This window comes from Elgaria multicarinata, chromosome 1 (genome assembly GCF_023053635.1).
Source record: "Elgaria multicarinata webbii isolate HBS135686 ecotype San Diego chromosome 1, rElgMul1.1.pri, whole genome shotgun sequence".
Taxonomy (NCBI): Eukaryota; Metazoa; Chordata; class Lepidosauria; order Squamata; family Anguidae; genus Elgaria; species Elgaria multicarinata.
In genome coordinates this window covers 64,248,973-64,272,773 of record NC_086171.1, presented here as the reverse complement: position 1 = coordinate 64,272,773, position 23,801 = coordinate 64,248,973, and the positions used below count along the sequence as shown (strand labels likewise).

The window sequence follows — 23,801 nt, the reverse complement described above, 5'->3', positions numbered from 1 at the left end:
CTTTGCTAGACCAGGGGTTATCCTGGGCTGATACCCGGGATCGCCCCTGTGCATCCAGATGACACACAGGGGATCCCGGGATCAGACAGGGATCAACCCTTCCTGGTCCCAGGATAAAGCCTACCCCTTTGGGCCAGCTTTTTCTCGCAGTCTCGGGCTGAGCCCGAGTCCGCGAGCATGTGGCCCGTTTTCGCAGCTTTTCCCAGCTCCGCGCAATTACTCGCGAGGAGCCGGGAGCTGCACACGGGGGAGCGCTGCGCCCATCGGGGGCAGGGTGGGGGGAGTGGGGAACCCCAATTTTTTTTTAAAAAAACAACCCTTACCTTGGCGCACGAACGTTTGTGCACTTTGTTCCTTTAAAAAAAATGGCGGATGCGACAGCTCTCTACTTGAGTTGCCTCGCGTTACATGTAGATGAAGGCGGGATCTTGTGTTATTGACAACTTGAGATCTCCCCTCCTCATCCTGGGATATCCAGTAGGTCTAGCAAAGGCCTCAATCTCCAAGCATGTTGCTTTACATTTTCTCATAGGAGTGAATGACTACCATTTAGTTAGATGGGAGAAAGTAAAGTAGTGCACTTGGGGACATGATTTGAGTTGAGATTAAATTTTCTCTTGGTGATCCCAGCCACCGTACGTCAATACTGTGCTTATGTAAATAGCCCCAGTGTGGTGTAGTGGCGAGAGTGTTGGACTGGGAAATGGGAGACCTGGGTTCTAGTCCCCACTCGGCCATGGAATCTCACTGGGTGACTCTGGGCCAGTCAGACTCTCAGCCCAACCTCCCTCACAGGGTTGTTGTTGTAAGGATAAAATGGAGAGGAGGAGGATTATGTACACCGCCTTGAGTTCCTTGGAGGAAAAAAGGTGGGATATAAATGTAATCATCATCATCATCGCTCCATCCTGGGTTCTGTGTCTTGGTCATTGTGTGATAGGATATTGGGAAATCTGTTTGTTCCAAAAAACTTTTTTTTCCTGGGGAAAGGCACCAATAGAAATTCAGCATTTAACTATCTGGAGGTAATTTTAAGACTCATAGCTGGCAATTAGGAATAAAAAGATCCATATCTTGTTTTTGTAGGGTGGCTTGTTCCTGAAAAAATGGAAATCTCTGTGACATTGATTCCCTCTGAATCACATGGTCCTTAATTTCTTCATTTTAAAAATTGCTCTTTTGTGCATAGAAGTGGAAAAATTACACCCACGCTCATGCTTATTTATTTCTTGCTTTCACCCCTTCAGTTGCCATGAGCTATTTGGAAATTATTTCTACATTACAGGTAGCTTTTAACCTGAAGCATCAGCAGTAGAACTTGTCTCTGATCTTATTGGCTCAAGTAATTTGGTAAGCCAGCAGTGGCCTTCTCTTTCCCTGCCCCACACATCTGAAGTCTAGGACAGTAACCTTTAAATAAGTGCCTGTTAATGCCCTGTACAAGAGAAGAGAAAGGGGCCTCATGATATAGGGAAGTCCTCAGACAGACTTGTATTGATATCATGGCTTTCCTTTGCTGCCTTCTGTGTGTCCAATCCCATACCCAACTTTTCCTGTACCCATTACCTCCCTATCTCTTATGCAGCTTCTTTTTTGTTACTGCATCCCACTTTATCTTTCCATTCTCTTAGGTCATGGCTAGACCAGGCCTATATTCCGGGATTGTCCCGGGATCATCCCTGTGCATGCAAATGACACACAGGGGATCCCAGGAGCAGGCAGGGATGACCCCTCCATTTGCCTGGGATAATCCTTAGGTCTAGCTAAGGCCTTAGGCTCTTCACCTCCTCACAACTCTTTACTTATACACACATTTCTGCCTTTCTGTCACAAATAATTCCATATTCCCGAGTCATTTCCATCATAGTTTTATTCAAAGTCTCAAGGGAAGTCCCTTTTCAGTATGGCAATTAAGTTCATGATGGGCACACATGAATATATCTAGAACATGCAGATAGGATGGGAAGCCTGAGAGCTCAGACTAAAAGTCCGAATAAGGGCTCAGACTCAAAAATCAAGAATGAGCTAAGCTGCAGGGAAATTGTGTTATGGCAATCTTTTTGTAATCCCCGGCTCATTGGCCCTTATGTTTGTTTGATGCTGAAAATGCCAAATGTACTTGGAATGCAGTATACACTTTAAAAATAATTGAGGAGTTTGGAAAGTGTTGTTGTTGTTTTTTAAGTTGTATTTATTTTGATGGTTCCCTCCAGAATCCAGAATGTTTGAAAGACCGTATTCTCCCTTATGAGCCTGCCCGTGCTTTAAGATCTTCTGGAGAAGGCCTTCTTTCAATCCCACCATCTTCACAGGTGTGCTTGATGGGAACATGGGAGAGGGCCTTCTCGGTGGCTGCTCCAGTGCTCTGGAACTCTCTTCCCGGGGAAGCTAGGCTGGCTCCCTCCTTGATGGGCTGTCGGAAGCAGGCAAAAACTTCTTTGTTCCAGCAGGCCTTTGGAGAATAATCTGGCCCTCCATCTATGTTAATGTATTACAATTTTGTTGTATAGTTTAAACATTTAAACATTAAACCGCCCAGAGAGCTTGTAAACCGCCCAGAGAGCTTCGGCTGTGGGGCGGTATATAAATGTAATTAAATAAATAAATAAATAAATAAATTTATGGTTTTGTTCCCCGCCCCTCCAATGTATGTTATAAATTTTGCAAGGCCGCCTTGAGGCCCAGCATTGGGCAAAAGGCGGGATACAAATAAATAAATATAATAATAATAATAATAATAATAATAATCCATTTAATGTCATTAAATGGAATTATTTTTGTAGCACAGTATTTCAGAGCATTGTGAGTTGCTTGTTCCTTTTTCCTTCTGTTTAGATATTGGCATGTTGATTTCATGATTTGTGAAATAGTTTCAGTTTCAATCCACTGGGTGACTGTGTGCCAGGACAGGACCATATTTTTGTAGTATCAACACTCAGAATTAATTGCTATCGTTGTCTAATACTCGGAGGAAATCTGGCAGTAAAAATGACTATATCTACTTATATTCTGAAGAAATTCCACAGGCTAAAAAAAAGATTTAGGAGATATTGTCAAAAAAACGTAACAAAGCAGGGTCATTTAGCTGAGAGAGATGCCATGTGTTAAAATGGATTAAAGCCGTAAATCAAATAGAAAGTGGTCATCACTATTTTATGCTAATATCTTGAAAGTTTATTAGGGCATATGCTTTCAAGGGCCATAGTCCATTTCCTCAGATGCATGGAATGTCAGCCTGAGTTTGCAGATATATACATTTGGCTGTAGGGAGAAGAAGAAAAATGGTAGCATTAAGCTCAGAGGGAAATGAAATACAAGATATTACAGACCGTGAGTTGGATCCAGGATTTGCCTTCTGCAAGAGAAAGGAACCTTCTGAGAAAGGAAGGTTTCTGCTTGTAGAAGGTCCCTCCACCCAATTTCTGGGGATCTCATCTCCCCTCTCCCCACCCCTACCCCAAACCTTACAGTCCACTCCATTCAGCAGGGTCTCCTGACTCTCTGCATTGCAGGAAAGGCTACTGTGGGAAGGAGGTAGGGAAGTTTACTTCCATCAGTGCAGTTGATCTCATATCAATCCATATCCAATTCAGTGATAACCCAATTTAGATATATGGAAAATAACTACAGCAACCATTCACACAGTAAAACATTCTGGCATTAATAAGGTAACTCCTGTATTCTTATAAAAACCCGTAATCTTGATTCAGACTAGGGAATCTATGAGCTCATCTACACCAAGCAGGATATTCCACTATGAAAGTGTTATATAAAAGGCAGGGGCCACACTACTGCTTTATAGTAGTATCGAAGTGCACTGACAACTGTTGAGGCCCATTGACACATTCCATATACCGCTTTCATACCACTTTCAAAGTGTTATGTCCTGCTTGGTGTAGATGTGTCATGGGCCCCAACAGTTGTCAGTGCACTTCAGTACCACTATAAAGCAATAGTGTAGATCCTGCTTTTTATATACTGCTTTCATTCTGCTTTCATAGTGGAATATCCTGCTTGGTGTAGATGAGTCCTAGGTTGTTGTTTCCATGGGCATTCTGGCCCAGGAACTCAGCAGGGTTGCTTCAGGGAACGGAGTTGCTGACTGAAGTAGTAGCAAGGCTTATATTTTTAGTTTAAAGGAAAGAAAGAAAGAAAGAAAGAAAGAAAGAAAGAAAGAAAGAAAGAGCAGAACAAATAAAAGTCCCAACCCCCTGTATTTAAAAGTTAAGGCCTCCTTGCCCCTCCATTCATAAAATTGCATTCCCTTTCTCCCCAATTATTTTGGTTTTGTGGGGGAATGTTTTCACTCCGCTCCTATCCCACAAAAAGCTGGGGAAGGGGGAACGGACCAAATATTTTGGCCTAGCAGTACTAACTTTGTCTGAATTGCACTCCTAATCAAGTGCAAAGCTTAAGGAACATAGATTTAAATGAAAATTCTATCCTGATGCTATGAACTTAAACTCTGTCAGGCTAACTTCTTACTAGGCCTATAAAAAATAATAACAATGTGGATTTATTTACAAGCCATTCTTTGGCTAAATGAAGCGCTTTTAATGATGCATTTTTCAAGATGCTTTCATGTTACATTGAATTTCTTTTCTTTTCTTTTTAATAATGAAGGTTTTATTGGTTTATCACCCACATCTGCAGAAACAGGTTAATGAGAAAAAAATACAAATAAATGGATTTTTTCCTCCAGAACCCAAATGTAAATGAATACCCATTGACATAGCAAATTATATTTTGGAATTTTTTTAAAAAATGTTGTTTTTCATATATAAAAATATATGTCTCTGTATTGATATGTCACTTTGGGATACATACTGAGTTAACCTCATTGAACTTTTCCCCAGGAATTGATGCACTTACAATTGGCGAGTCATTATGCTGCTCCACCTGTGTAGTGTTAAGGTCAGTGTGCTTTTCTGATTATAAAAACCATCCATGTCATTCCATTATAAATCCACAACCATTCATAATGGAATGTGCCATAGTTCAGAACTGGTTGCAGGTGACCCAGATAACACTTTTCAGAGATCTGATGCAAGGGCCCCATTTAGACAGTTTGGGGTGGGGAACTTTGGATTTGGGGGCCACACTGTGCCTTCTGCCTGTTTCCATCTCTTCCACTGCAATTCCCCTATGGCTTCTGTTAAGATTGTGTGTGGGGTTCAGCCCCATCCCCATTTTTGGTTTCTAAGGGACATGTAAAGGGCCTGGCTGCAGTGGACTCCTAGGTGAGAAAGATGCCTGCAAGCAGAACAGAAACTGGAGCAGTAGGTCAGGAGGCATGCATTCTAAAGTATGGCTGAAGTGGTTCTGACATACATCTGCTGCATTCTGAAGTGCTTGTTTTCAGGGCAGGCACTGAGCAAAACCTAACATTGCAAGTGTGGACCTTTGGTCATGCAAAGTCCTCTCCTGCCCCTTGCAGCTCCCTGTGCACACCCAAAATCTGTTCGTGAGGGCTTCCCCACACTCTCTGGAGAAAGTGGGGGAGGGGTTCTGTAAAGGAAATGGGAATCAGCTCCATTAATGGGCATTCCATCATGGGATAGTCACCATTGGATTTCACCCAGTGCGTGTTCAAATGATTTCCAACCCACTTAGAATGTCTGTCTGTTTTTGCCTTCGGTAGTTAGGAGAAGTCCTGCCCTCCAAAACTCACTTCAGTTGCTTATACGTTTTTTCCCCAACCAGTGTAGGCCGCTCTGATGTTATAGGAGCACCATAGTTGGCTTTCCTGTGAATCACAAAGTCAGCACTAGTAGTACACTGTGCTCCAGGGGAGAATATGCACAGCGCATTTCCTTCTTATTTCAGGTGCTACTCCCACTAAATTGGGAGGCTCTTGGGCTGACATGCCCTGAATATATAAGCTCATAAGCTTGAATGCATGTATGTGTGTGTGTGTAAGTGTAAGAGAGAGATAGTGTGAAATAGAACATAACTTTAGCTATGCATCTGTCTAGAAGAACATTCCAGTGCATTTTTCAATATGACCCACTCAGAAATTTAAAATTGGCTCCATGGGAGACCCTTATATCAAAAAGATCCCCCACCCTTCAATTATAATTTCATTTTAAATGACATTTTAAAAGTCTGTTGATCTTAACTGTATAAATGTATTTTTCCAGAATCATCCTGCAAATACATTTCAAAACCTAACGTTGGCACTTATTAAGCAAGGAGCAGTGGGCAGCTTGAACATTTCAGTTGCTCATATTTATACTGAGCCAAACACAGATAATGCACCTGCCACTCATGTCCATGTGGCATTTGCCTGAATTCATACAATTTTTAACCTTGACTTGATTCAAGGTCATCACAGAGCATAAATCAGCCATCACAATGTGCACAATATATGAGTGTATCAAGCTTGTCATGAGTAATGTATATATGAGAGTCTGGGAGATGCTGAGCATGCAATAGATTCCTGTTCCCATGTACACATTTTGGCCAAGCTTAGTGCTTCCAGATTACAATGCATTTATACAAACTCAGAACATGTGGCGGTGTTTTCCCTGGTGCTAATTTCTGTCTCTCAAATAAAGTATTTTGTGATTTGTTACTTACTGCATTCTCCTTTGTTGCTGAATTCACAGAACAGTTTTGTTTCCTAGAAAAATCAGATTTCCAAGAACTGCCTTGTGTTTTATCCATATGAATAGCTCATTACATTCTACAATTTCATGGTGATATGTCTTCTGCTGTGCATGGACTTTTTGAGTCTGACAGTCAAAAAGTACCTTGCAAGCGCTCTCTCTCTTGTTGGGAGAATATTTGCAGCTTGTCTTTTTGTGTCAGGGATGAGCAATGTCTGGGGATACCCACTGGTCTTTTCGTGTCAGGGACAAGCAATGTCCAGGTGCCCACTGGGGCCATATCCTGCTGCTGCCACCGTGTTTCCTAATTTGTTGGAGAAAATTCAGCAGCTGTGAGGGAAATGCTGATTTCCCTTTAAAACAAATTGCACAGGGAGTACACAACTTGTTTTCAAGCAAAATTGTGCTGCCTGGACAATAGAGTAGAATTGCAGGAGCAGAACTTTAATTTAAAACAAGATGTGCTCCCCAGGCAAGCAAGTTTAGAGTGAAGTCAGGGCTTCCTTGCTGCTACTATACCTAGGGTGACCATATGAAAAGGAGGGCAGGGCTCCTGTATCTTTACAGTTGCATAGAAAAGGGAATTTCAGCAGGTGTCATTTGTATATATGGAGAACCTGGTGAAATTCCCTCTTCATCACAGCAGTTAAAGCTGCAGGAGCTATACTAGAGTGACCAGATTTAAAAGAGGGCAGGGCACCTGCAGCTTTAACTGTTGTGATGAAGAAGGAATTTCACCAGGTTCCCCATATATACAAATGACACCTGCTGAAATTCCCTTTTCTATGCAACTGTTAAAGATACAGGAGCTCTGTCCTCCTTTTCATATGGTCACCTTAACTATACCACCAAATTTCAGGAGCAAATTTGGTAGTGCAGCAGCAAGGCAGTGGGTGTGGGTGTGGCTCATGGTCCATGCGTTTCCTACTCTCGTCTATGTGAACAGAACAGTGCTGTAATGGTGCTGCATGCCATCACTTTACAATAATTGCATTTATATTTGTCCTAAGTTCGGCACAATACTCATCGTTGTTCATATGGAAGGGTTACTGATTGGACTTTGTAATGTACATAGAAATGAATAATCTGCATACATATAACAACTGTCCCTGTTTAGTGAGGAATCATTCTGCTGGTTTCCTGTGTCTTTGCTGCCACAGCGTTCTCCAGCACTGGACAGTGTGGTGTGCTCTGGGAAGTAAGAGGTCACTATTACTGAGCAGTGAACAAGAGTGACCCAACACCGTTAAGAGCAGCAATGGATGCATGTGCACTATGCAGGTACACAGCTGTTGACTGACTTTTAGTGCTCAATGTGAGCTCCTACCATCATGGCCCATGCTCAGATGATGCTGATCTACCAGCTCCTATGCTTCCACCAGTGCTTTGTGACATCAGCTAGTGAGGACATTGAGTTCCACTCTTCCTCCGTCACCACTCAGTAGTGAATTCTTACCTCCCACTGGACTATCTCAGTGATCACCTCTGGTGCCCTCATCTGCATTCCAGACCACCGCCAAACATTTCTTATCCAGTTCTTACTAACACATCAATACCTCTATTTTACCTGATGCATTTCCATATCCATATCTTAATGCACCATGCCTGTCTTTCCTACATGCCCACATTCAAGAGTACCATGTGCTCAAGGAACACTATGCCTTCCATATGTTATATAGGCAATAACTGAAATAAATGGAAGGAAACCCCTCCAAAATCAGTGGAACTAATTACCTCCACCCCCTGATCCATATTATTGAAAAATTACTTCCAGAAACCCAGATGCAGAGACAGCAGCATGTCTAAGCAGAAGTGAAGACCAGAAGGCACAGTACCCATCTGTCAATATTAGGCCTCCCTTCTCTGAGCCCTACTTCAGAAGAGGAAGCTGAAACCAACATGTGCTCTGGATTGGGGCCCTGCCAATGCTCCAGGAAGGGGTGAGACAGCAGGGGCACCTATAAAGCAGTTGGTGCATACTAGCAGCTGATGAAGCAACTCATCTGGCTGAGCTCTCCTATTTTGTAAACCTTGGCTTTCCAAAGAAAACTGTTCAATGGAGCTCTTTCACTCACTTGTTGTCTCAGGTTTGGGGTATCTTTTTCAAAGCAATTCCAGCCTGGGTAGTTAGTTCATCTCCCTCTAATTTGACAGAGGTCAACTAAATTGCATTCCTTTGAGCTACTAATTCAAATAGTTTCAAGTGGGCCTAGAGATTTTATTTTGGTAGTGGGGCTAGAGTTGGTAACAATTAATTTTTAGCATCTTTATATGATTACCATTCGCAGGATTTGAGCCCAAGCAAAGGGCTGGAAGCCATGATAATTAAACTAGTTTAAACTGGTTTACACTTGTTAAGTGTAGAAACTAAGCTAACAAAGAATGCCTGGCACCTGCAGGAATTCCTGTGATTCTTTGGAGAAACCAATGAAACTGGTTTCAAATCATTTTATATGTATAGTGGAACCATGCCCTGAGTTGTATTCCCTTCTAGAAAATTAATTGGAGACCAAAGATGTAATAACACTCTGTCTAGCTCAAGGTCAGGTAAAACACTTGATTAATACAAAAGTCCAGGACTGTGTACTTGGCTTTCTTGATCCCCATCCATATCTTCAAGCAAGACAATAACCCTTCTGTTTAAAAAAGCCAGTAAAATGGTATAGCTCCTTAACACATAATTTAGGAAATCCCAAACTCAAGCATTTAAAGCAAGGAAATGAATGGCTAAGGACATCATAAATCATCTCCTGCCAACTGAAAAAGCGAAAGCATTGCTATTTATCGAGCATAAAGGGAAACATCTCCTTTATCACAACAAAACACGGCTGTCGAAAGGGGACATTCTTTCTCACTGAACTCTGTGATGCAAATTGGGTTGCCACCCATCAAGATAATCCACATCGGCTCAGAGAGCATTGTAATGATCAAGAAATGTCTCAGGATTGTTATGCTACACAAGATCACAAGCTTTCCCTTCTTCCTCCTCTGCTCTGGAGAGTGAGGGAGTTAATTTGGATGCTTGCTACTGCAGCATATGAGCAGTCAGACACAGATGATGCGTTGGCGAAGAGAAGGGTGGATTTTACCTTGCCCCTCCTTCCATTTAATCCTCCTTATATTATTATTATTATTATTATTATTATTATTATTATTATTATTTATTTATTTATTTATTTATTTATATAGCACCATCAGTGTACATGGTGCTGTACAGAGTAAAACAGTAAATAGCAAGACCCTGCCGCATAGGCTTACAATCTAATAAAATCATAGTAAAACAATAAGGAGGGGAAGAGAATGCAAACAGGTACAGGGTAGGGTAAGCAGGCACAGGGTAGGGTAAAACTAACAGTAGAAAGTAACAGTAGAAGTCTGCACAACATCAAGTTTTAAAAGCTTTAGGAAAAAGAAAAGTTTTTAGTTGAGCTTTAAAAGCTGCGGTTGAACTTGTAGTTCTCAAATGTTCTGGAAGAGCGTTCCAGGCGTAAGGGGCAGCAGAAGAGAATGGACGAAGCCGAGCAAGGGAAGTAGAGGCCCTTGGGCAGGCGAGAAACATGGCATCAGAGGAGCGAAGAGCACGAGCGGGGCAATAGTATGAGATGAGAAAGGAGAGATAGGAAGGAGCTAGACCGTGAAAAGCTTTGAAGGTTAACAGGAGAAGTTTATATTGGATTCTGTAGTGAATTGGAAGCCAATGAAGAGATTTCAATAGTCTGGCACGAATCAGCATGGCCTCTACACCTTGGGCTATCCCTGGTGCCTTCTCTGAGGATTCTTCCTTTTTGGAAGCATGTGCTTCCCCCTTCCTTTTGTCCCCCTTAGAGTAGAGCTAGGGTGACCATATGAAAAGGAGGACAGGGCTCCTGCATCTTTAACAGATGTATTGAAAAGGGAATTTCATCAGGTGTCATTTGTATATATGGGGAACCTGGTGAAATTCCTTCCTCATCACAACAGTTACTCTAGTATAGCTCCTGCAGCTTTAACTTTAGCCCTATGCCAGTTAATGCTTTCAAGGCCAAGATCAGCGCTTCAAATGATGTCTGGAAACAAATTAGTAGACAGTGAAGCTCTTTAAGCATTGGCAGGATATACTCTTTCTAACCTGCACCAGTTATCCACCTTGCAGCTGTTGTGCAATGTGCAATCAAGTCTTTTTTTTTTGTAGCTGAGATGTGAGGTCAGAAATGAACCTTCTGGGGGTGGGGACCATCTGGGAGGAGAGACTGTGAGGAGGGAAAGCAATGGGCAGATAAAGGTGGTCAGCAATCGGCTGCCACTTGTCCATTGGGAATCACCTGCCCAACCTGTTGTTTTACTGCTGCTGTTTTTGGCCGCCATCTTAGCTGAAGACATTGCTCAGTTGCCACTGTGTGTAGTTCCATACTTGGGCTTGAAACTGACCACCCACACCTGCCCTTGTGCCTGCTCACAGCAGCTACTAACTGGGCTTCTCCCACTGTTCTGTTCTTCAGCGCTGACCAGCTTTAAAAATGTTATTGCACATGCTGGGAAAAGACCGAGTTAACTATATTGTCACAAAACTAGACACTAAGGATTTCAAGTAGCTGAATTAGGGCTCTGCCAAACATTTTTGGTTTTAGTATTTCATTTTGAGGGGACACAGAATGCCCCTGTCAAAATCCAAGTGTATTATTCAAGACTCTGTTCCTAGTTGTTTCTTTACAACTTCTTCAATGCCATCCTCTCAGCATTGTCCCAGTAAATAATGGATACATCGTTAGCATTATGACATCTATGCGAAGCCAAATCTGATTGGCTACAGGGTGTTGTCATGAAGTCAGAATGAAGGCAGTACTTCCTTCCCTTATTCTGAACTGACTTTGTGATGATGCCATATAGTACAGATTGGCTGTGTGATGATGTTATGAAGCCAATTCAGAGTGAGAATTCTGAATGGGTGAATGAGTGTAGGGTTGTATGAATACCTTTTACAGTCCCTCCCCGCAATTGCTGAAAGAGAGTAACTTTTTTTTAAAAAAAGCAAAAATATTCATAAAAATTGCCCTCCCCTTTTGGCTCAGCCCTAGCCACCATAACTATTGGGGATATTCTATGGGACACATTGTGTAACATAGTTACCGTATTTCTTCGATTCTAAGACGCCATCGATTCTAAGACGCACCCCATTTTTAGAGATGTTTACTTGGGGGAAAAGGGCATCTTAGAATCAAAGAAATACTTCCCTCACCGCCCAGCCAACCTCCTCCCCCCACCCCTGCGCTTTCTTCTAATGGTTGTGTCCTTTTCTTTTTTCCCTCTGTGAGAGAAGAAACCGCCATTTGCGCGGGAAGAAGGGGAGGCGTTGAAACAAAGAGTAAACAATATTTTCGGGTGGGGAGAGAGAGGAGAAGATGCAATTAAGGAGCTAAAACTCTTAACTCTCCAGTCCTGCTCTTTACTTGTCTGTGCACCAGGGGACGACGACACGCGAGTAAGTCCCATGGAAATCGATGGGACTTACGAATAAATTTGACTAACAAAAAACCAGGCGCTTATCCAACTAGCTCCTCCTCGCTCGCATGGCTCGAGGCTGCTGCAGGAGCTTCCTCTTTTCCTCTTACCGTATTGCTTCGATTCTAAGATGCCATCGATTCTAAGACGCACTCCATTTTTAGAGCTGTTTATTTAGGGGGAAAAGTACGTCTTAGAATCGAAGAAATACGGTACTGTAATTCCTAAGTTAAAGAACGCAAGAATTGCCACCATGACGTGAGAACCAGGCCACTATGTTGATGGCCAGCTTTTCCAGTGTGACTAGTAATCTTCATCAGAATCACCTAGAATATTATCTGCTAATCATAGATTTGAATTAATTAAGACACTTAAGCTTTGCCTTAATCTCGGATGTGCTGTAACTCATTTCCCCCACTATTGAGAGTGGGATCACATTTGTTAGCCCTGCCCTGCCCTTTCATTGAAAGGTGTGAAATGTGCTGCTGTGTGCACATACAGTATACACATAGAGGTCCCTGTATGCACACAAGGGTCTCCTGGGCGCTAGCCTCCATGTATTCCATGGAGGTGGGGGACTGGGGGCCAGCAGATACACAGAGGATGTGGTGGGGGCAATGGACACAATCATCTTTCCCTTTTATATGTTCAATGTATATGCTTCTCTTCTGGGAATTAGCTGCGAAGAGGAGGAAATAAACAGTGGATGGAGTGAGGCAGCTCATATTCTCCTTAAGTCTTCGTGATTTCTATCCTCTCCAGCTTTGTTTTCCTATCAGATGGCACGGGCGTCAGAATTATCAACAGATAATGCTGACCATTGTATTTTTTTATCATGTAAGGCCAAATAAGATCTGATTCTGATTTAATGCAGATGTTTCCCCCCACCCCTTGCTCTGTCACTAGGGCTTCAGATAGATTACAATATAACCTTCTTTAATTTCATCTTCACCTCCCTGTGAAATATATTCAGCTAAGAGTTGTCTAGGGTCAATCAGAAAGCTTCTTAGCAGAACAAGGATTGAATTTGGCTCTACTAAGGTCCCCTGAGAGTAATTTTGAGCCACAAGGAAAATAATGGGTCATGTCTAAGGGCTGAAAGAGCCCTCAGTGAAGTTGGTGTGAGTACAGATCATTTGCAGAACCAGTCTTTTTAACACAAGCTCCTATTCTGGCATTAATTAAAAGAATTCGCTTTAAGCGACAGAAGGAGAAAAATACAATTGACTATCAAATGAACATAGCATGGTTAATGTTGTTGTAAAGAATACCAGAAGAATTAATGAGTATATTGTTATCCCAGAGCATTAAAATGTGTCAATGTAACATGTTAAACAAGGTCATAGGCTTGCTTCAGAATCCCAGGATAGCTCATTGAATTTGCTAGTATTTTGGTCACTTGAGCAGCATCTTGAAACATTTTTTAAATGTGGAAGAATCAAAAGTGAAGCAGAGGATGTGTCTGACTGTAGAATGAGCAAAAAGCTATTTTATTTGATGGTGGAAGTTTGGGAGAGGTTTCATGGTATGGAAAAATAAAGGAAATCTCCAGACATTGGCAAGGAGTATAGGGCAACTTTTTCCAACCCAGATCCTTCCATATGTGTTGGACTGCAACTCCCATCATCCCCAGCCAATGGCCATGCTGTCTGGCATTGGCAGGAATTGCAGTCCAACACATCTGGAAATCACCACATTGGGAAAGGCTGCTCCAGGCTGCACACTGAAAAATACACAGACAAAGCCAGTATTTCCCACTGAGGCACAATTTGTTTCTGAGTTTAAAACCGGGAGCACACCTAAACTCATATATACATGAAGAGTTTTACTTTTAGACTGTGAAGGAGAAAGTGTTGCCTGTCTCTGGAGGGGTCCACCACCTCTGCTTTTGCATGAGGAAGCCTCATGATTGGAGGAACAGAGATTCTTGCAGAGACACAACGAGGCAGTCTCCTCTGGAGGGAATATTTCTCTTGTATTGGGAGTGATTGATTGCTTCATTCAATCACTCCCAATACACATGCATAGCAGGGGTACCCACCCACCAGTATAAGCTAATTGGAAGGAGGAAAGCTTGAAACACGGAATCCTGGAGAGATGCAGCGGATGGGGGCACTGAGCTCAGTAGCCTTTAATAATTTAATTCTGGGGTTGGCAATGCAATCCCCATGGGCACTATAGGGTCCCCAGACACACATCAATTGTTGCCCGCTGGGGGCCCCTTCCCTCCCAATTTTTTCTCTTTAGAAATATAATTAAACATGTACTTAGAGCATTAAAAATGCCTTGGGTGGCTGGAAGGTAGTAAAGCTCCAGCCACCCAGCTCTCTTCCTTTCCTCTCCCTAGCATACCTCTGATCCCCACAGCATCCTTCAGAAAGGAAATGGAGGGGGGCCGCTGGAGACGGGTGCTCTGCTGCTTTCCAGCTACCCACCAAAACCCTGCTTGGGGGTGGGGGAGAAGAAAAAAGCTGCTGGTAGACCGGGGAGTGAAGTAGAAAACAGCTGGCCCGGAGGGACTTGGGGGGAGCAACAGGAGGTGTTGGGGAGGTCTCCAGAAAGAGTGCGAGAGTGTATGTTTTTAGGGGGGATCCAGAGAGAGAGAGAGAGAGAGTTTCGTGATGGGAATGAACAGGGGTGTGTGTGTGCGCGCTCGTGCATGCATCTATACTTTGGGAAGGAGGTGATCAAGAGAGAAATGAGTGAGTGGAACTTTAGTATGGGGAATGAGGGAGAGAACTCTGGGTCCAAAAGAGTGGGCTTTCTGTTCTGGGGCTCAAACTGCCCCTCTGATATGTCTTGGAGAAGAGACTAGTCTTTTAGCATCACTAGTCTGTGCCTTTCTGAGAAACCCCACCCACCCACCCACCCATCCACACATATTGTGAAGGGGCATCTCCCCATGGCATGCCATGACACTCTCTCAAAATTCCAAATTTACCCAACGGCCACAAAAGGTTGGAGACCCCTGTAATTTCTTTCTTTCACAATATTGGTGGTTCTCTTGCAGCACACTAGGATGTCTGCTACATGATCTGGGAATTTTTTAAAAAGAAAACCATGGTTGTTATGTGGATTAGTTTATGGATGATATATTATGTGGATTGGCAAAATCCATCCTAATTATACAGAGTTCCATCTTGAGTATTTTCAGCCCTTGAGGAAGCCAAGTACTGTGGCTCTTGAGGCTTTGCGAAACATATACATATGGATCTATGAAGACTGCCTCTTTAGGAAGTCTTCATTTAGGAAGCTTCCCTTTAGAGCTCCCAGTGTTCAAAAACATTCAACCATAGAATATGTTCTATGAAGCTCTGAGAATTGGTTTGCCTCAGCCAGCACTTTTATGGTTGTTACGTGTTGTATGGATTGCCGAAGCTCTGCAAATTGGCTTTTGATGAAGATGTGCTGAAATGGGTCAACCCATTGAGCCCTTGTATTTTTCCATGCAATTTCTTTGGACATCCTTTCGACAATCTATAGATTTTGAGCCCTTGTTCATATACTTTGGATTGTATTTCATCACTTCTCATCTGCTAGTAATCTGAGATTTCTAAAACTTTGTCCCCTGGCACCTTTGAATTGTTAAAATACTATTTTTTATTTTATATACCGTTCACTTTGTTATACCAAGGTAGCTCCTTCCTTCTGTTTCCTGGTTAGATCATAGAATCATAGAATAGCAGAGTTGGAAGGGGCCTACAAGGCCATTGAGTCCAACCCTCTGCTCAATGCAGGAATCCACCCTAAAGCATCCCTGACAGATGGTTGTCCAGCTGCCTCTTGAATGCCTCTAGTGTGGGAGAGCCCACAACCTCCCTAGGTAACTGATTCCATTGTCGTACTGCTCTAACAGTCAGGAAGTTTTTCCTGATGTCCAGCTGGAATCTGGCTTCCTTTAACTTGAGCCCATTATTCTGTGTCCTGCACTCTGGGAGGATCGAGAAGAGATCCTGGCCCTCCTCTGTGTGACAACCTTTTAAGTAGGGGTGTGCACGGACCCCCCGCTCCGCTTCACTTGCAGATCCGCCATTTTCCGGATCGGGCCGCTCCGCCCTGCCCCCGCTCCGCCCACTTCCGCTCCGCTCCGCTCGGAGCTCTGGATCCGGAGCTCCGTTCCCCCCCCCCATAGGCTTGCATTGAAAGCTAAAAAATTATACAACTTTTTTTCTGTTCAAGTTAGAAACCTCACGTTTGGCACCATGACACCTCATGGGGGTATACACACGCACGCCAAGTTTCAAAGCAATCCCATCATCCCCTGATTTTTGGGGAATTTTTGAAAATCGGGCACCCCATTCACACCCCTTTCCATAGCTCCGTCAATTTGCACGTTAGAAACCTCAAACTCGCCACCATGAAAGCTTATCCAGGGATACATACGCACGCCGAGACTCAAGGCAGTCCCATCATCCCCTGATTTTTGGGGAATTTATGAAAATCCAACACCCCTTTCCATAGCTCCGTCAATTTTGCACGTTAAAAAAAAACCTCAAACTCACCACCATGAAAGCTTATCCAGGGATACATACGCACGCCGAGACTCAAGGCAGTCCCATCATCCCCTGTTTTTTGGCGGGGCTTAAACCTGCAAAATTTGGAACTTCCAAAACTCCAAGTGAGCGCAGGAAGGACTTCTCCCCTGAGTCAAAGCCACACACACACAACATCCCTGCGAGGTGGGCAGGGGAGGAGGGAGGGAAGGCAGGCAGGCATGTAGCTGGCATTTCTGGGGGCATAAGGAAGTGAGCCAAGGATAAGCCAGTAATGCATATAAAATGGAATAAATCAATAAATAAACAAAGGAGGGGTGGAATTAAAAGCAGCAGTGTTGCTCAATAAACAGCAAGAAGATTTTTTTACAAAAGGCTATATCTGTCTTTTACCAGCAATAGGGGGACGTGCCCGGGGGAGGGGGAAGCAGCTGCCAGTTCAACTCAAGACAGCCACCAACAGCTCTGAGATTAAGAAGTAAACGCTCACTTCAACTCATAACAGGCATCGCTCCACCACTAAAAAGTGAACATTCACTTCAACTCATGATAGGCATTGCTCCACCGTTTTACTCTCTTTGGAAGGCTCTAATGGCGTTCCAGTGCAGGAGAGAGTGGGGGCACGTCCACAATGAGATGCCCTAGGGGAGCTCATCCCCTTGCACCACATCTTTTCAGTTGTTCCCCAAAGTTAGGGTGGGGAGCAGTGCTGTGTTTCTATCTCTTATTCTTGGCTTAGTATATGATTTCAGGTTGTGTTTGTGCATTTGGTGGGGCTACTGTGTTAAAAAACACGGGGAAAAGCCCGTTCAGATGAAGAAAGAGAAGTTTCCCAGAATCCCAAGTTACCTGTTTTGCCTATGCCCTCCTCTAACTTTGGGATCATCATGACCGGGAGCTGACTCTGCCCCTCAGCCCTTTGAAAAAGGTATTTTTCCCGCCGATTTTTTAAAAACTTCTAGCGCACAACCCGTACGACGCAGAAAGTTGAGAGTAGTCTCAAAATGACCCCCATCCACGACTCTCTGTGCACAAGAATTTTCAGAACGATAGGTTAACCCCCCCCCCCCGTTATCCCCGATTCTTTCCCTCAATGCAATCCTATGGGCGAAAAGCCGAAAACGCCGTTTGAGCCGCACGGTTGACCCGATTTTCAAAAAAATATAGCACGCGACCCACACAACGCAGAGAGGTGAGAGTGGTCTCAAAATGACCCCCATCCACGACTCTCTTAGCACAAGAATTTCCAGAACGATAGCTTCAAAAACAACCTAGTTATGCGCGATTATTTGCCGCAATGCAATCCTATGACGAAATGTTTTCAAGATGGTGACCGGAGCGCTCCGCCTGAACTAGGAGCTCCGAAAAATGGTCGCTTCTCTTCGCCTTGCTTCTAGGGGTCCGCGGTCCGCTCCTACTCCGCCTCTGGGTAAGGCGGAGCAGGCCAATCCGCTACTGCTTCTACGCTCCTAATCGGAGCGGATCACACCCCTACTTTTAAGTATTTGAAGAGTGCTATCATGTCTCCCCTCAATCTTCTCTTCTCCAGGAAAGAACATGCCCCGTTCTTTCAGTCTCTCTTCATAGGGCTTTGTTTCCAGACCCCTGATCATCCTGGTTGCCCTTCTCGCCTGGGCATACTTCCATCTCTATATTGCATGCTCTGTTCATTTGCTTTCCAACACAGGTATGATGCTGCAGGAAGGTCAAGGCATCAAACTGCAATATTCACATACCTCCTGCTTCTTATACTCTCCCAGCAAGCCTACCCCTAAGGTGCCAGGGGATAAAGTTGTAGAAATCCTGCATTATACCTGTTGCACTCTCATTCTCACATGTACACGTGCTTTACTTTACATTTCCTATAACGACCCTTGACAATAAAAATATTTTCTTTTCAGTTTCGAACTTACACATCTCTAAACAAGTTTTTGTATGCCAGGTATTTTTAAACACCTGAATGGAATAAGGAGCCATTTCTGATTTATAAGATTGATCTGTCTTCCCCCCCCCACCTTTTACATTTGACATATGTGTAGGAGTGAAAGAGAGGCAAGAGTGGGTAGTAGCAATACTACACAGATGACTGTGAGCCAAATAGGTCAGTTTCTGCTCTCATGTACACCCACGCATTTCTTCAGCTTGCAGGGATACATTCTTGGTCTGTAGGGTTTTGATTAAAATTACAAACGTAGCTTTTGATATCCATGCCGACTTTTTCCCTTTAGATTTGGAGCATTATAAATAATAAACGATGCCTGTGCATATCTTGCATGCTTATAACATCTCTATTCACACTGCAGGGCTTGCAGATTTGGAACGTACAACACCCATCACTTGAGCTTTGTTCTTGATCAAGGAAGTTGTCAAGAAGAGAATTTAGAGTTTTAGAATGAACTTTGAAGTATCAGCAGAGTTACAATTAAGATTCTACTGCACTGACACCTCCCATAATATGCTTATTTCCTCCCCATAGTTTATAAAAAAGGGAAACTGTCACTTTTGGCACATAACAAAAAATATAGACTGGTAGGGTTATGTTTCATCTCGTATATTGTCTATGTCAGTGCCTTCAGGGAATCCTTTCTCCATTGATTCGCCTACCGGAGAACCTTTGCGTGCTTTCCACAGAACTCCAATATGTCAGAGAAGAGTTTGGGGCATGTTCTAGGGTATGCACTTATCTTCTCAAACATCCCAGGGTGCAGGACACAGAATAATGGGCTCAAGTTACAGGAAGCCAAATTCCAGCTGGACATCAGGAAAAACTTTCTTACTATTAGAGCGGTACAACAATAGAACCAATTACCTAGGGAGGTAGTGGGCTCTCCCATACTACAGGCATTCAGGATGCAGCTGGACAGCCACCTGTCAGGGATGCTTTAAGGTGGATTCCTGCATTGAGCAGGGGGTTGGACTCGATGGCCTTATAGGCCCCTTCCTATTCTACTATTCAGTGATTCCTTGGAGATGGTACAAAGCTTATAGAACCTCAATGCTGTAAATTCAGAATGTGGCCAAGAACACATCGACCATGCAGCTGTGCATTGTAGGAAGAGATTAGAAGTGGTAGGAAACTTGACTCCCATTACTGATCTTCTTATTGAGGAATTCCTGATAAACTTCCAAGGAACCTCTAGGGTTCCCTGGCACACGATTTGAAAATAAGTGGCACAAACGTTCCTGGATCGAAGCACACATACTCAATATTATTCCAGATTCTGCAGGCCCACACAACTTGTAAACCCACAAACCAGATGCAGCCCACCATCTGCAAATAGAGACCCACTAGGGCTTAATAAACATTTTCCTATTTCTGCTGCTTGCCAAGAATTGAAGAAATACATGAGTTGTGGGGAAGACTATCATGTGCCTGGCAGTCCACAATAAATGGCTGATGGGCTGCATTTAGTTTGGTAGGGCACATGCTTATCAAGGAGGAGGAAGCCTTTAGATCCCAAAGTTTCCCAAAATGGTAAGTTAGATCCCAAAGTTTAGATCCCAAAGTTTCCCAAAATGGTATAAATACAAAAAGATGCGCAATAAAATACAAGCAAGCAAGAATCAATATAAGGTGGCAAAATCACAACATCAGGAAAGAAGAATAAAAGAAGACCTTCACAAACTAATGGATTAAAGCAGTCTTCTCCACCTTGGTGCCTTCCAGTTGTTTTGGGCTGCAACTCCCAGCATTCCTGACTATTGGCCATGCTGTCCAAACTATCTGGAAGGCACCTGGTTGAGGAAGGCTCAGTTAAAATGCGCTCTTACCACCCCTACATCCCCAACACCTCGTGGCTAGAAACTTGAACAGACAATACTAAAAACAAAAGATACTAAAAACAACAACATAGACTTACCCTAAATAGAAGAATGAGTGGTGATTAAACTGCAAGCTTTGCCATGGCAGAGAGTCAAATCTACACTTTGACCCCACATCTACAATAAGGCTACAATACTTACCTGGGTAAGCGACTTTCTTCAGAGCAGGCATATATAGCCGAGCTAGCAGAGTATTTTAATAGTTCCATCAGTATGCAGTAGTAGATGTGGCATATACAATATAGGGACTGAGCCCTCAATTTGAGGATATTTGCAATGTTTGTCTCAGCTTATGATTTCCAATGGCTCAACTGTTCAAAGCAGAATTTGGTTGATTATTATAATTGAGTACTCTTGCTTTGAAAGTTAAAAACATCTTGTCAACTATTATAATTCAGTACCCTTGTTCTGACAGTTAAAAAACAGCAGGATTATACTGCTGCTGAACATTACCTTCATGTTAACATGACCCTCCCTGGTGTTAAGATCTTTGGGAAAAGCTGGGATCAATCTTTCTCATTGGTCACTCCCAGGCACTGGAACCCCTTGTTGAGGGAGGGTAGGTTGGCTTGACTCCCTTATTTATTTATTTATTTATTTATTTATTTATTACATTTTTATCCTGCCCAATAGCCGAGGCTCTCTGGGCAATTTACAATTAAAACCATAACATACAACAACGAGTCAAATTTTTAAACTTTTTTTTTTAAAAAAAAAAACCATGTAAAATCAAAATAAGTTAAAATCCAGGGAAAGCCTATCTGAAAAGATGTGTTTTCAGGAGGCATTTAAAGGATGTTACATTTTCCGCCTCCCGAACTACACGAGGGAGGTTTTTCCAGAGGGTGGGTGCCACTACAGAGAAGGCCCACCATCAAAGTTCTTTGTGGCAACATTCTATTCATTTTGAAATAACGAGCAGGACCTCCTCTGATGGTCATAAATGTCATCTGGATATACATAAGAGAAGGCGGTCTGCTTAGGCATCATCGTTTTCCTTCCAGCAGTCCACAAATATGTTTTATTCATGCATGCTTTTGGCATATCAGTGAAGGAGTTTTTAATTGATCGAGTGCTGTTTATTTTATTTTTTTAATGTGTTTTTAATTGTATTTTAATGTTTTTACATTTTAATTGGGATTCTGTTTTAATCTGTATTTTATTATTGTTAGTCACTTTGAGCACCATTTAAACGAAGAAACAAACTTATACATAAGCAGCGTTCTACAGTAGCAGGATTAGCCAATGGCTATTTTGGGCATGCTAAGGGTACGAGCAGATGTGATCACGTAGCCCCTGATGCTGTATTTCCCATGATATATTTAAACGATGAAAGCAGATGTTTGGTGGAGTATGCAACTCAGACCAGTACAGCAACTCTCGGGAGGGGATTAACCCTTTCCTTCTGCATTGTTTTCCCAGTTAACCCTTCCTACCAAGCTGCTAACTGCCCTGCAGGTTAAAATATATAGTTGGCTTGCATCTCCTGATGTCATACCAAGTCCCCAACCTCCTGATAACATATCAAGTTTGGTCCTCACTTTGTGTGTTCAGTATGTATACTTAGACTGCCAATAATTCATTTTTAAAGCATCTTCCTCTTGGTTCAGATTTGTACTTGAAATATGAGATTATACAAGATCTGTGTAGCAAGAGATGTAGCCTGGGGTAAAAAAATGGAAACAATTCTACTTTAAGACTAGGAAGTAAGGCTGAAACAGTAAATCAAAGATGAGGAACCTCCAGTCCTTGGGGAATTGCCGTGGAACTTTGGGTGTCTAGGAGCCAGTGTGGTATTGTGGTCAGAGTGTTAGAATGGGAATTAGGAGATCCAGGTTCTAGTCCCCACTCAGCCATGGAACCTCACTGAGTGACTTTGGGCCAGTCACAGACTCTCAGCCCAGCCTACCTCACAGGGTTGTTGTTGTGAGGAGAAAATGGAGAGGCAGTGCATCTTTTCTTCTGTCACCCCCAGAATGGCCTGCTGGAGGAGATTCGTCATCTTAACACTCTTTCCAAGTTTAAGATACCTATAAAGAATAGTGTCTTCCGGCAGGCCTACCCAAATTAATTTAAAAACAAAGAATTGTAAGATGCCATGATTGTTATTTTAATATTGTATTGGTTTTATATGCTCTTTTAATTAGTTTCATGCATTTGATTTATATTGTATTGTATTAATGTTGTTCTCCGCCTTGATCCAAAGGGAGAGGCAGGTAAGAAATAAATATATGATGATGACGACAACGATGATGATGTATGCTGCCTTGGGTTCCTTGGAGGAAAAAAGTCGGGATGTAAATGCAATAAATAAATAATATAATTAGGAACAGTGGTGGAGTGCTGTAGTTGAGTGTTGAGTTCCATCTCATCCTATGATCTGTCGTTATGACATGGTAGGGTGCGGGGGAACTATTTTTGTGGGAGCAAAAGTAGGGGGCAGCTGCCCTTTAATGTTTTCCCCTTGCGTTGAAGTCAGTGGGAGGGAAATTTCTTGTGCCTGGTCTGGCACTGATGTAATGTTGTGCCATTGATAAGGTCATGAAGCAATCTAGGCAATGGTGTAAGTGAATCTTTGTCAGTGAAATGTCTGCACCAGCTGTTCTGCTGGTGTATCTGATGCACCCCACCAGTGCGTCTGCACTGCTTGCCCCACATTTCCTGATTGTGCTACCATGCCCTGCTTCATCAATTATTTCACACTGAACAGAGTTTTTTGCTTTCTCCTTTTTGTGCTAAAGCACAAGTATGCACATTTTTTTTCTTTCACTCTATTTTTCTTTCAATTTATTTTTCTCCTTAAAACATCAGTAGCCAGATGGTGGCATTGCTTTGGCTACAAAGAGGAAATGAATATTTTTTTGAGTCAACTTACTAATGCTCTTGCCTGTGGGGACAGGTACTATGGGATTGTTATGGGGAATGTAGCACTATGCTAAGTGTTATATGGAACCACAGTTTTAATTCCATTTCTGGCTTTTTGCAGAAGAACGATTCTTCAGCAGTGCTCAAGGGCCTTGGTATGGAAAGGACCTTGACTGTCATGTTATTTCCTGTGGCACATTCCTGGCAGATTCACACATACAGTACTTGATAACTTGTTACTCAGTGACTCCCAGCTGAATGTGTGAGCTGCCTCCAATTAAAAGCATTGTGTTTCAAGTAATGTGAGGCTGTATGGAACTCTGTAATTTTTGATCTGAGATGGCTGTTCTGCATAGGCATTTAGTCACTCGAAGTTGCCGTTTTTGAGGGATGAACATGTGTGTGTGTGAATTTACCTTCAGTGCTGCTTCACAAATGATACTATGCACATGGGCATAAGGGGAGGAAACACCTGCGTCCACATACATTGCTCTGCACGAAGATGGATGCATGCATTTTGCTTTGCTACTTAAGC

The 23,801-nt window shown here is 42.9% G+C and overlaps 1 protein-coding gene across 2 annotated transcripts in view; it reads left to right on the top strand.

Moving 5' to 3' along the window:
- HECW1 (HECT, C2 and WW domain containing E3 ubiquitin protein ligase 1) overlaps positions 1–23,801 on the top strand; it is a 241,410-nt gene that overhangs the window by 56,935 nt on the left and 160,674 nt on the right. For both annotated transcript variants that reach the window (XM_063129464.1, XM_063129455.1), the window contains exon 2: positions 4,857–4,914. In XM_063129464.1, coding sequence (XP_062985534.1) covers positions 4,888–4,914 — 27 coding nt within the window. In that variant the 5' untranslated portion in view covers positions 4,857–4,887. The remainder of the gene's footprint in view (positions 1–4,856; positions 4,915–23,801) is intronic.